The sequence below is a fragment of the Arachis stenosperma genome, chromosome 9 (assembly GCF_014773155.1).
Source record: "Arachis stenosperma cultivar V10309 chromosome 9, arast.V10309.gnm1.PFL2, whole genome shotgun sequence".
Taxonomy (NCBI): Eukaryota; Viridiplantae; Streptophyta; class Magnoliopsida; order Fabales; family Fabaceae; genus Arachis; species Arachis stenosperma.
Genome location: NC_080385.1, coordinates 3,653,744 through 3,666,813, shown reverse-complemented (window position 1 = coordinate 3,666,813; position 13,070 = coordinate 3,653,744). Strand labels below are relative to the sequence as shown.

The following is a 13,070-nucleotide window of genomic DNA, read 5'->3' as shown; positions in this document are numbered from 1 at the left end:
ATCGAATACTTCTTAATTATTATTTTTATATAAATATATTTTTATTTGAGGTTTTAGTTTATCACATCATTTTTATTTCACATTAGTTAACACTTAACAGTGCCTCTTTCTTCTCTTCGGACGGAGCTCCCGCGCTCAACACTCAACACTCAACAATATTCTCCAAATTCCACCTCACTTCAAAACTCCTCTCTCTCCGATTCCGATTCTGCGAAACCTTTTCCATTCCTACAAATGAGTGCAGGTACCATTTGCTTATTATATTCCTCACCAACTTTATTATTATTATTAGGGTTTAAGTGATTTATATAAGCACTAGCTGGATTTTAATTGAAGCACTTGAGGAATTTTTGCTTAAATTTATGTTTCTCAAATACGAATTTTTTTCATCTATCGTGCGAATTTGGTGAAATAGTGAAGAAAATGATTGATAGTTGGTTTGATACACTTCTTGATTATAATAGGTGGCGCATTTGGTGGCAATAGAGGGCTCCGTCCAGTGCCTCCTGAGAAGGGTATTTTCCCATTAGATCACATGCATTTGTGTGACCTGGTAATGCTTTCATCTTAGTTTCTCAATTTGTAACTGAGTCTTAACCTATATTATATCTATGGTTATAGTTGAATTTCGAGGAGTAAGCCGTTGCAACTTGTGTATTTGTTTCTGGACGATTAGTCGAATCGATAATGAGTAAATGTTTCCTTAATGCTAATATTGATACAATCAATATGTTGCTACAATCGATATCTTAGAAAGTAATTAATTCTTCCCTTATTTGGTTATAAGGAAGATATTTACAAGGAATTGTTAGGGGGATAAATTATTTCTCATCATTTTTTTGTGTGTTGCGTTTGTTTCAGGAGAAGAAAGAATATTTGGGTTGTCTGAAAACTGCGGGTCACCAGTCTGAAAAATGCAGGGACTTCTCGAAAAAGTACTTGCAGTGCCGAATGGAAAAGTGAGTTTGGCTTTTCTGTGTTATCAATATCATATTTGATTGGCTGTAGTGTTTTTCTTTGTGTAGGTTAGCATAAGTTGGAATGTTTTTAGTGCACTGTTTCTTTTTTCTCTTCTGTCATGTTTTTTAATCTTTGGAGCACAATATTGTGGTGTAACTCACTTGGTGTGTGGCATTCTAAAAAACTCATATTCAGCGGATTTAGAATAATCATTCTAAAGTTTTTGTCATCTGTTTGAGTGAGCATGCAGTTTTGAGAATGGGAAAAGGAGTGACCGATGCCACTAATATTGATGTCTCATTGAGCATGTGACAAAAAAAAAAGTAATAATACAGTCACACGAATTTGCTAATTACCAATCTCCTTGATGACCGTGTCCCAAAGTTAAAAGATTAGGGAGCAATTCTTGAAGAGTTAATGTGATCAGAAAAAAAAAATGTATATTAAGGCATATGGTTATTGTAACATGAGAGGTAAAACAACCAATAGTTTTGAAGAAGGTTCTCTCTTCAATGGATGCAAAATTGTTTTTCAGGCTCTTAAGACTCAGTTTTAGTTGTTCTCTTTGCATAGGAGTTTGACAACATGGGAGTCATATCCACACTCTACCAATTTGTGTAATTTTCGCAGAAAATTTTACATAGGGAAGATGGAATCTAACTTCACATAATCCAAAGTATTTTTCATGGTGAAATGTAATGTTTGGAGAGTTTTATTGGTCATCTTTATCTGTTTCCATGCTCAGCGTATATTATTGATACATGATTACTGTTAGCATTATTTTTGGTATACATGGTTCTTATTCATTGGCTTCTTACAGGAACCTAATGGCTAAGCAGGACTTGGCAGAACTTGGTTTTAAGGAAAGAAATGGAGAAACTCCTGAAGGGAAACCCACTGAGAGGATTGATAATTGAAAGACCAATGAACCCAAAGATTTAACAATGTATATTACTTTTGGGATAAGTTTGGCAATGTCATTTCTTTAGTTTGTCATTCGATTCCTCTCGTGAAAATTTTACAAAACCAGGTCATGCTCCAATTTTCACCTTTGATAGATGGAGCCAAGTATGGGACCGATAAAAGTATCTAGTCAGTGGTAAAAACTAACAGATGATAAGGTCTTGTAAAATTTTCACACGAGAGGATAAACCTGTAAGTTAGCAATGGTATACCGAGGAGAGTGTGGCTGGGAACAAAAATTGATGGGAAAGAGTTTATCCCATTAATGCAAAGTGGTGGTTGATTTGAGGATCTTGCTCCTGAAAACTGATGTAGTCTGGGAAAGGCAAATGATAGGTTTTTTCTGAGTATCAATTTTGTACTTCAAGTTCAGAACAATTTTGTACTCAATAAGGTGTTTCCAAACAAATTCTCTTGTCGTTATCCGGTCAATGTTTGTTCATAGAGGTAGTAGAATTCTTTGCACAATTGAAATCCATTATGATATGTCGTTAGGATTATTAAGTTGCTGCAATTTTATCATCATTTGAACCAAGACAATTACATGATCTGATTTAAGTTTTTTTTTTTTCTTATGGGTTTTCTTTTCCCTTTTTCTTTTTTGGGGATAGGAAGTGAAGCGTCAATAGAGATTATTCATATATTTGATAAAGAATTTTTTCTGATCTCATAAAGATATGAGTTTGATTCGATATGGATTGTGGAGTAAGAAAAAACGGAAAAAAGAATAGGATACTCTTTAACATTAGGCAAATAAAGAAACAAATTTTGGATGACCAAAACCATGAAAACAACCAAGTCATATGAATTAGAATATTGATTGACACCAAAGTCCAAATGAGTGTTTGAATTTGGAAACATGTTCATAGTTCACACATGAATCCTATGATTATCACAAGGTTACTAAAAACCTTAGCTAAGGAAAAAGGTAAATGTCAGGAGTTAAATCCAAAGGGAATTTGTAATAACAGCATAAGGTATGTTTCAAACTCTTGTCTTTTCTTGTACTTGTAAGCAAAATGGTTATTTATTTGTACCTAACTATCACTCTTTCTTTCTGTGCCTCGATGACATCGCTTTAATGCTTGCACTTATTTATAGTTCTCCAGAGAAGGGTGGTGTTTGTTCTCTTCCCTTATTTGTATCATTATCATTATCATTATTATTATTTATACCATTTTTCTTTAATTTTCCATTTTCTATCTTCCATGGCTACACCTTTCAATATGCAGCATCAACTGTTTCATCACTTGTAAGCTTCCTTTCTTCCTTTATGTTTTATTACCTTGTTATTATTAAAGTATATAAATCATATCTTATTCTTAATTGTACATTAGACACAGTGCATAATGATGTGAAGTTGAAGTGTTCCCTGAAACTGATTTTGATATTTATTGTATAATAAAAGTGTTGACCCCTTTATTTCTGATGTATATGATTTCATTTGTACAACTCTATGCATTTCTAACATGGCAAATCTACAAGTTCAAGAAGCTCATATCTAACTGCAGATCCTTCAGATTAGATATCAGAAAGAATTTAACTGTCTATGCCCTTCAACATGCCAAGTTGAACAAAGTAGAGGGCTCTTTGAATAATGGCCTGTTAGTTGGATCCTTGTCTAGATATTACACATCCTTAAGGGCATGCTCATCGCTCGCCGAATCAGATAAGACTCATTTTTCTTGTATTGATCAAAGAAATGAAGCAGAGGAGGTTACTGATGTTCCATCAAGTAGTACTGAGGGAGTGGAGTTTAATAGAGTGGACTACATTGTTTCGGTATTGCATGAATCTGCTAGGAGCTTTTCTAAATCTGTTGAGTCCCTTGGAGTCTCAAGATGTGGTCCAGAACTCTCAATGGCTTGGATTGGAAAAGATGTTCATGAGTGGCATAGGCGAATTGCTTACCAGGTTAAGCACCAAAAGTTTCTTTGATATTGAAATTCGCAACTACTTAATTACAACACTGACAACATGCTTGCTTACACAGGTTGCAGTTTATGCTTTGATGAAAACTGCAATTGATTTGGAGATATTGCTATCACATGAACGACATAACGAATTTTCCCCTGTTAGAGAGATGTAAGCTTTTAGATTTTTCTTTTGCATACTCTTTGGAAATGGTAACATCCATAGATATGTGATTAAGAGAAGTAACAAGCTCTAGTTTCAGTTTGAACCCTTTAACAAATCAGGTGGGAGAACACATTGAGCTTCAACTCCGAATGCAGCATCCGGATTTGGTGCATTGGTTTAGAGACACTGAAATGCCACAGATAGCAGCATACTTTATTCCTCTTCTGAAACAATGGTCTGTGGAATATGCTGGAAGGTTTGCCTCAAACAACCTTGTTTTTCCAGAAAGTTATGTCCAAACCATGGATTAAAACTCTTCTAACAGGTCCAATTAGCCTGACAGAAAAGCTTTCAGCGGCATTGCAGGTATAATTGTGGCTATAACCTGCTGTACTGCAGTGGTGAAATTAGGCTGTGGCCGTATCCGTCGCCCCATACCTGTTTTGTGTTTTGAGGATGTTTTGGTCAAGCTCATGGATTTTTCACTCAATCTTGCTTCAGTGGACAAACTACACCAGTTAGCAACTGAGGCAGGATTTGAATTGAATTTCTTGTTGCATTTTGGTAAGAAGATTCTTCCGAGCGAAAAAACCGAGGAGCTTGAGTTTTGGATTGGTTTGGCACATAAGAAACTACAGAAAGCATTATCTGAAGAAAGCATCATGTCAAACAAGAAAAGTGAACACAAGGTCAAGTTTGCAGACTCATTCAAAACTTTATGGATAATAACTTTAGTTGACTATAACATTTTCCTAAGAATTTATTCCATTCAGAGTGAATATAGTCACAGATTAAATCTACCATGTTCTCTTGATTTCCAGTTAGTTTAATTATACTTTAGTCCTTATAGTTTGACTCATTTTAAGTCAGGTTCTTACAGCATTTCAATATGTGTATATGATTAAAACTATAAAACTATAGGGGAATCGTTGAAAGTTGAGTCGAACGATAAGAACATACTTTGTCAATGTCTTTTCCAGTTTTTTAGCATGTTAATTTTATCATTTCATAGGTGCACTGATTATTTATATTTATCACTCTTCATTGATCTAGTTTCTTGTACTGCAACTTTTACAGATTCCATCAGATACTTTGGCCATACTGGGACTTTTTGCATATCTTGGAAGAAGGACTAGAATATTTCTGTCAGCAATGGGAATTAAGGACCTTGATGAAATTGTTAAGGACTTACTTAGGTTGATCTCTTTGCTCGTCCGTTTCATTTTAGCCGTATTGATCTTCAAGATATTGATACTAATCATTCATTGCCTTTTCCCTCCAAGTTACTTGGAGTGTGGGATTCTTTTCATTTATCCAGATTTTTCCTGCATACCAGTTTATCAATGCTTCATGGAGGTTAGTTTCTGTGAACTTTACCAATTGCACTTTGAGATTAAATGTTAATAATTTTAGTTTATACTATCTTTCAGGTAGTAACTGATGAGATAGGATGGCTTGATTTTTATGCTTCATATGTCCAAATAAACTGCAAACAGAAAAGACAAAAACACAACGCTCGCCAAGCAGAGAAGGAGATCATTTTATCTGTTGTTTTTACTGTGTGCTATGATGTTTTCTCTGGCTTTGCGCACTTCAATCGCTCGACTCAACAATCGTTGGACACAGCTTCACTGTCATACTTGCTTCACTGGTAACTTTTAGTTTATGGAAAATGTTTCCTAGCCAGAAAATTTTCCAGAATCATGTGGCAAAATAAAATAGGAATACTATAAATTTGTTAATAATTCATGATTTCCATCAAACCACTTAAAAAACTGCCCCTTATAACATTTCTAGTCAAGGATTGCTAAGCAATTGTCTGCAAGATCATTGGGCTGCTTATGATAAATCAGGGTATGCTGGTTTTGTTGAATTCTTTTTTACACATTCTCTTCTTTCATAGAAGACAACTTTATGTAATATGATTTAATATATGATCCATTTTCAGTGATTCACTAAATATTATGGACCATGCTGCATCTGACAATCATACATCATCATACATTGGAGGCATAAATGGAACTAAGTTAACTTTGCTGTTTGAAGGACCGCATAGGTCACAGGACTTAACTACCAAAGGATTTCCAAAGATTGATTCTCACAACAGTTCTGGATTCCCCAAGGTATATTAATTATGCAATGCTACTTGTAAGATCATTAGAACAACCTCAGTTCCAAAGTTAAGGAACTCATTATCTTTCTAAACAAGAGATGCAAAATTTTATGCCTTGTTATATAAGTAGCAATTACATTACTCTTCATATATGACATAAAGTAACAGTGACAGATAGAAGAGAACAGAGTGAGTATTCGACATGGTCTCGACTTGACATGATAGTAACCACTGTATTTCTTGTCTTACTTCAAATCACAGGCTCCAATTTTGGCAACAAACAAGGAATCATCATTTGGGCAAGTTTCCGTAAATGACAAGTCAAGTCCTCTACATCAAAGTGTTATCAAGCGATACAGCACCAAGTTGGCATTGACAAGTGCGGTAAGAAAGACTTGTATGAGAATTTAAAATCCACATGCTTTTAGAAAGTGTGCTACTTACTATTACTACTCACTAGGACCTTTGGATGGGTACAAGGTTGCTCTTCATGGATATCAAGGTTGCTTTGCAATTACTTGCAAAGCAAGCACATGGCTTCAAGCCTTCAAGAAGTCAAAGAAAGAGATTAGAGAGAACCTTGACTGATGTAATAGTCTTAATTCCAATGACAATCTTGATGCTACTTCCTGTAAGCAACTTATGCTTTTTGTTCTATTTTATTTGAAAAATTCTTGCATAGATACAAGTTTTGGCTTTCTCATTTTGTTAACAGATAACAACAGTAGGCCATGCAGCTATAATAGCAGCCATCAAGAAATATATGCCATTCTTGGTAACAATTTGCTGCCTTGTCATTCATATTTTGCTGCATTAATTGATGATGTAACAACATTGATGGAGGTTGCTTTTGTATGTGTAGATTCCTTCCTCTTATTCTCCAGAGCGTTTGGATGTTGTAAAACAACTAAAGCAAACTAGAGAGATGATGAGTAAGAGTAACCAGTCATTGGAAAATCAAGATGATCAGCCACCAACCATTTCATGAACATGATTCTTTCTCAACTCTCAATACAATTTACATTTGGAGAAAGCAACTGTATATAGATGACAGCATTATTTTTATGTGCAATGTGAATGTGACAAACTTCCATTAGGGTACTCAATTGAATAAGGCCCTAAGCCTGTTGGATGTAATGCACATGCAGATTTATCCAAATCATTTATTAAAAAATGCTCCACTTTACAGATCTTCACTACTTGTCTGATGCTACCCTAATTTGGAACACCTCACAATTTTTTTTCCTTTTTTGGGCACAAACCAACAAAAATGCCCTTAAATTATCAAATCACTTACAAAAGTAAGTTGCAATTTATTAACGACAAAAATATTCTAACTTTTAGTGGTTAGTTCTATAATCCGTTTAAACAAATATCGGCAATTTGAATGGATAGTTCTCTAATCCGTTTAAACAAATATCGGCAATTTGAATCTTGTCTTGTGTATACAACTTCTTGACATGTGACAAACCCTTAAATAAAGTTCAAAACTACAATGGATTAATTCTTTACTTACCAAATTAGGACTTAGGAGATACCATAAAAAAAAAAGACAAAAACAATCTAAATATTTTAAAATGCAAATTGAATTTAATTTGAGGTGATAAATGTAATGTGTGAAGAATCAATGAGTTTCCCAATTTAATTTGATAAAAATAAAAGTTGGTATGTAATAAATCTTAATTTTATATGTAAAAAGTAACATTCTTAAAACTAATTGCACAACTATAATTTCTTAACTATTTTCAAATAATAAAAATAACTTTAATTTTAACTATATTTTTTAAGTATTTTCAAATCTGTATAACCACGGTAACCACTATAAAATGCACCTAATAATTGTTTGTTTTTAGGGTCTGGTATAAATTGCTGCATACCAAAATACCTCTCATAACATGGTTTTTGCATAACCTAGTAGTTTATTTGGCTGTCTAATGCATACAATTGACTAAAAATAATTTAAGGCATACTACAAACACACCTCAAATAAGAGAAATTGTATTGCTCTTATGGCCTGAATTACAACTGCAAAATCTCAACTATTACCTACATACATACTCAACGGAAACAACTCCAAATAGACAAGAAAAGAAAAGTATAACACTACACAACATTCTCGTATGTTCAATTCTGGTAACAATTTTGAACTTCTTCCGTGTCCAAAATGTTTTCTCTTGTTTTATTGTGTTTTTGCTAACAAGAACATGTAGAATATGACCTGAAATGCTTCCATAACTGTAAGAAAATTAACCTCTTTTCTCATAGAAAGCCACACCAATCCAACACAAGGTCTATATATCAAATCACTCTCCTTGAATCACGGGCAGAGGCAATGTGGTCCTACAAACATGAAACGATGTAATCAGGTTTATGAATCAAAAGCATCCAAGGCTCTTACTGAGAAATCATAAAATGATAATCCAGTGAAAACATCATCAATTTACAGAAAGGAGTAAACAAAAGGAGTCAATATAAGGAGGAGAATTAATTAAAGGTAATTGTGTCAAACCTTAAATTTACTAAACAATAAGATGTTTTCAATCATTCTTAGATAGTTAGATATGCCTCATTAAATTGAGGACTAAAGCGAGAAGAATTTATGTTGGCAGCAATCTTTTGTTTGCTCCATGTTTCAACTATGAGTTCTTGTTTCAAGCTTATCATTCATAGATGAATATCTTGTTTCGGAAGATACATCAAACTTCGTTCAAGTTGTAAAAAGTCAACACTAAACCCGATCCCATAAAGCAGTATATTCAAACAATGCTAAGATTAAATCGGCGAAATACTGTCAAATAAAATTAAATCGACAAAGGTACAAACAGGGATTTACATCCAGACTTACCGAGATAAAGTCAAATGCTTTAGTATCTTCTTTCTTTGAATTGTTCATCAGTGAGGTAGGAGGTTGGTTTGAGAAATTTGGTTGAAATATATCGGGAAGAGGTGTACTTCCATTGGGTCCAGTCATTTGAGCAGCACTAGCATTTTGCATGTTGGCATTATTAAGGTGTTGGAAATTAGCCATTGTTGCAAGGAGTTGCTGCTGAGCCAAGAGAGTCCCCATGGCACCATAATTAAAGGGCTGAGAAGCATACGGGTGGTTCAACATCATACCGGGCTGCACACCATAAGGCAGCTGACCCGTAGGAAACATGGGATTTACATTGAACCCAACTGTCTGGGAACCCAACATGCCACCTAAATTATTATCTGGAACCTGACTATTTAAACCTGAAAATAAAGATTCCGATTGCATTGTTGTCGTAGGGGGAGATGGTTTATGATTTGAACTTGAGGTATTTTCCTCTAATGACAAGCCACCGATTAAATCACCAACAAATTCTTTATGATTTGTTTGCTCAGGATTGGAAGCAAAGAGGTCAAAGGGTTGGGGATCACTCCTACTTGTCTGTCCACGACCTCCATGATCAACTGGTTTATCACCACCAACTTCCATCCCGGAAAAGAGATCAGCTGCATGTTCTTTCTTCTCACTTGTATGAAATGACACACCAGCAAAAGGGTCGTCATCATTTTTTGGTTCATTAGTAGCTCCAACAGAACCACTAAAATCTCCAAATAAATCATCAACCAGAGGAGGTCTGGATGATGTAAAATTTTCTATATTCTGATCAAGCACATTCTTTGTAGTATTCTCCATTTCGAGATTATCATTTGAATCTCCTGTGTCAATCAAGTCAGGCAACTCAACAGCAGTAGTACTTTCTGTCTTCACGGCCTTCTCTGAATTAATACCAGAGCTATTTGAGTGGCCTACACCTAGAAGCCCAAGAACCTGTCAATCAAGGGACAAAGGGCGTACTAAATTAAATTAGAAAGGTTGATCTTAGACTTTTCTGCTGACATTGGCTATAATCATTAGTGTTATTCAGGAGAAAATTACAAATGACACTCAGTTACCGGCATATGAGATACTTTATTTCTTGTGTAAGTGACTAAGAAAAAGAAAGAACTGAAATTACAAGGGTATGAAATGCATAAAACATGCGTCAAAAGTATGTCAATATTCAGACTTCCATAAACAACAATAAATGAAAATATCAATTATCTGGGGTGCTTCACAATTTAGATTCAATTTATCAACTAGCATCCTGCCATATCCTATAAATTCTGCTAGAATCTCCAGTGCCACACAATCCAAAATTTTCAAACTTTAAGAGAGAAGGGGAGGGGGGATGAGGCTTGACCAATATTAAAATGTAATGAATAAGATGAAATTTCATGATTTCATGTGATAATTTTCTTTCAGGGTTTGGTTATGAAGTTACCCTGACTGCCTTTTCCCTCAAAGAAGATTGGGGAGATTCTGAACATTTCACCACTGCATCACTGTTTTCAGTGAAGTAAGAAAAAACAAATGAAAAATGATCATCATCCTTCTTTCTAAGCATGGCTTCGAGCACGCAAACAGCTTTCATGCGAACCTGAAAAGAATATTCTCATAATAAGCTAAATAACATATGCAGAAAAATTTTCAAATATTTAGTCCAATAAGATGACAAAAACAACAAAACCAATAAATGAATCATTAGTTTATGTGAAGCCTTTTTTAAAAAAATGTATATAATTATGTGCATTCCTTTGTAATTGATATGGACTTTTGATCAGTGACTTCATATTGTTGTAGAAACATTAACATCGAAGACATGCCTGCCACATGGGAGATTGAAGCTTTGGTTCAAGGGCATGACATAAAGCCACAGCATCCAACTTGGCAGCCTCTGTTAGGAAAACTTGAATAGCATCTCGAGTGGGTTGTAGCCGAATACCCCCTGAAGTTACAATTGTCTCCAGCAACCTATCCTCCCTTGTCTTACCTTCCGAATAACTTGCACCAGAATCACCATTTGATGTTTCCGTCTTAGTTACCCTTGAATCCTGACTCCAAGGACCACTGGACTTTGGAAGCTCAAAACTACTCTGATTTTCATTTCGGTATTTAACCGGTTCATATCTCTCACCACGTTCTTCTTCTATGGTCAATGACCTTCGAAGATTTGGACTCCTGTAGCTTCCAGTATCATTCTTCATTAGTGAATGTCCCTGTGTTAAGCTACTAAGTCCTTGCTTAATTGATGCACTTCCAATACCGACTACCTCACTAATAAAAGATTTCTTATCTTCTGATGGTGGTTCATAGTTTGTATTCCCAAACCCTTGAATTCGCCTGTTAATATCTTCAGTAGGCGCTGCCACTGGCTTATTTTCTTCTGAAAAGATGGCAGAGATAGCCTCATGAGCCGTGTCTCGCACAGCCTTATTTAGTGCATCACCTTTCAAAGGATCCAACTGTCCCTTGTAATGAAACAATTGACGAACTGCCACTGAATGTCTCTGCATTTCCCTTCTAAACTCTACACCAGATTTTCCAACACAATACTTTATCAATCTTAAAGCCTGCCAACAATAATGGAAAAGAAAATGAACTGAGTACACATAACTGACTTTAGACAAATAACAAGCCTATCATCCAAGTATCTAACGACAGAAACATTATAATCCTTTTCTTTCATATCCCTTAGTCAAGTTCCTGTAAACTAGAAGTTAGAAAACATAACCACATTACAGAATAACACAATTTCAAGGACAACTAGAACAACTCATATTAGGATTTACCGTTTTAAGGATAATTTAGTATTGGAAGCAAAAGATGGACATCGCTCACCTCACAAGCACAACATATATAGATCAGTGGATTGCAGTATAGAAAGCTAAAGCAGCAAAAAACACATCCTAACAATAATGCCTAAATATTCACAATCACATTACTCAATCAGCAACAAAAATTGTACACATTCCCTAGCCAAGTTAATTTAAAGGAGATAAGAGATTCGTAGGCACAGTCTATCAAGTTCATCTATTAGCCTGTTAGGTACCCTAAATCATTATCTAACATGTGCAATGGCTTTGATAATAATAATAAAAAAAAAAAAAAAAACTGCTTTTCAAAACAAAAATATTCAAACTTTGAACCAGCCAGATCCACCTCGTCCAACTAAAACATAACCACGGAAAACCAGTAACAATACCAATTTTTCTTTCTTTTGTGTATACCTTCTGTTTCACAATTGGGCTCTTATGATCGAGTCTCTTCAACACAAACTCTGAAAGCTCCTTCACAATACTAACATGTGATGTCCTCAAAAGATCGCAGATTTCCTCCAATTTGTAAACCGGAGTGACCTTATCTTCATCCGAAGTAGCTGAATCGATCAACCTCGACCTCCAATACGACTCCACAGCTCTTCGACTCGATTCCATATTCCCCCAAACTCAATCAAATTAAAAACCCTAAAAGAACAAACTTTGCAAAGTGATCACAACCCCACCACGCGGAAACTTCCCCGATCAGAAACTAACCTAAGACCCAGAACCCAAAATGCCCTGAATTGGAAAACCCAACGCTGTATCGAGGTAACTGTTATTTTTTCAGGGTGATGAAGAATCCAGGAAACAGAAATGCAAGCGCGAATGATTTAAGAGTTGTGAAAAAAGGGGATAAAGAAATGGAAAACGATGTCGAATGGGGGGTAAAGATGCGAAAAGGAAGAGATTGTGTGAGAATTGGGGGGAATCTGAAACGGGTTGGGTGTCTGTGTAACTGTTTCTGTTGTGTAACTTTTGTGATTTGGGAATCGATTAAAAAAAAGAAAAAAAGAAAAAAGAAAAAAGAAAAAGAAAATTGAACTTGAAGGATTAGAGAGAGAGAGAGAGAGAGAGAGAGAGAGAGAGAGAGAAGGTGAGAATGATTTGTGGCAGCAAAACGATGAAAAGAAGCATGGAAGGCGTGGCAGATGAGTGAATTAGTGTTGATTTGTCTCAAGTCTCAACATAATTGCGAGTTCCCTGCGCACGTTAGCACCCGCCGCCGCAAGCTGCCAATCCACCTCCCTAGTTATTTTTTAAAAAATACGCAAAAAAATAAATGCTA

General features: G+C 35.3%; 3 protein-coding genes across 8 annotated transcripts; 2 read left to right on the top strand and 1 right to left on the bottom strand.

The window, feature by feature from the left end:
* Positions 1-8: 8 nt before the first annotated feature.
* On the top strand, positions 9-2,436 carry LOC130950943 (uncharacterized). Its single transcript, XM_057879548.1, has 4 exons — positions 9-244; positions 465-553; positions 862-959; positions 1,781-2,436. Exons 1-4 carry the CDS (start codon positions 235-237, stop codon positions 1,875-1,877), a joined length of 294 nt encoding a protein of 97 aa, XP_057735531.1. The 5' UTR covers positions 9-234; the 3' UTR covers positions 1,878-2,436.
* Positions 2,437-3,136: 700 nt separating this feature from the next.
* LOC130951575 (uncharacterized) lies at positions 3,137-7,298 on the top strand. Of its 6 annotated transcripts, XM_057880264.1 has the most exons (14): positions 3,137-3,175; positions 3,435-3,837; positions 3,917-4,008; positions 4,100-4,258; positions 4,358-4,691; positions 5,080-5,198; positions 5,286-5,358; positions 5,433-5,653; positions 5,800-5,856; positions 5,951-6,125; positions 6,377-6,499; positions 6,576-6,746; positions 6,831-6,890; positions 6,978-7,298. In XM_057880264.1, exons 1-14 carry the CDS (start codon positions 3,150-3,152, stop codon positions 7,101-7,103), a joined length of 2,139 nt encoding a protein of 712 aa, XP_057736247.1. In that variant the 5' UTR covers positions 3,137-3,149; the 3' UTR covers positions 7,104-7,298. The 6 variants fall into 6 exon arrangements, 5 of the variants coding, with proteins under 5 accessions (XP_057736247.1, XP_057736246.1, XP_057736245.1 ...); XR_009074026.1 differs by lacking the exon at positions 3,137-3,175 and having other exon boundaries at positions 3,339-3,837; positions 6,596-6,746; positions 6,978-7,089; XM_057880263.1 differs by lacking the exon at positions 3,137-3,175 and having other exon boundaries at positions 3,339-3,837; positions 6,576-6,704.
* A 775-nt stretch (positions 7,299-8,073) lies between these two features.
* LOC130948673 (protein MODIFIED TRANSPORT TO THE VACUOLE 1) lies at positions 8,074-12,843 on the bottom strand. Its single transcript, XM_057877511.1, has 5 exons — positions 12,194-12,843; positions 10,790-11,536; positions 10,408-10,563; positions 8,961-9,914; positions 8,074-8,455 (listed from the first exon to the last, which is right to left on the bottom strand). The coding sequence occupies exons 1-5, from the start codon at positions 12,398-12,400 to the stop codon at positions 8,414-8,416; spliced, it is 2,106 nt and encodes a 701-aa protein (XP_057733494.1). The 5' UTR covers positions 12,401-12,843; the 3' UTR covers positions 8,074-8,413.
* Positions 12,844-13,070: the final 227 nt, after the last annotated feature.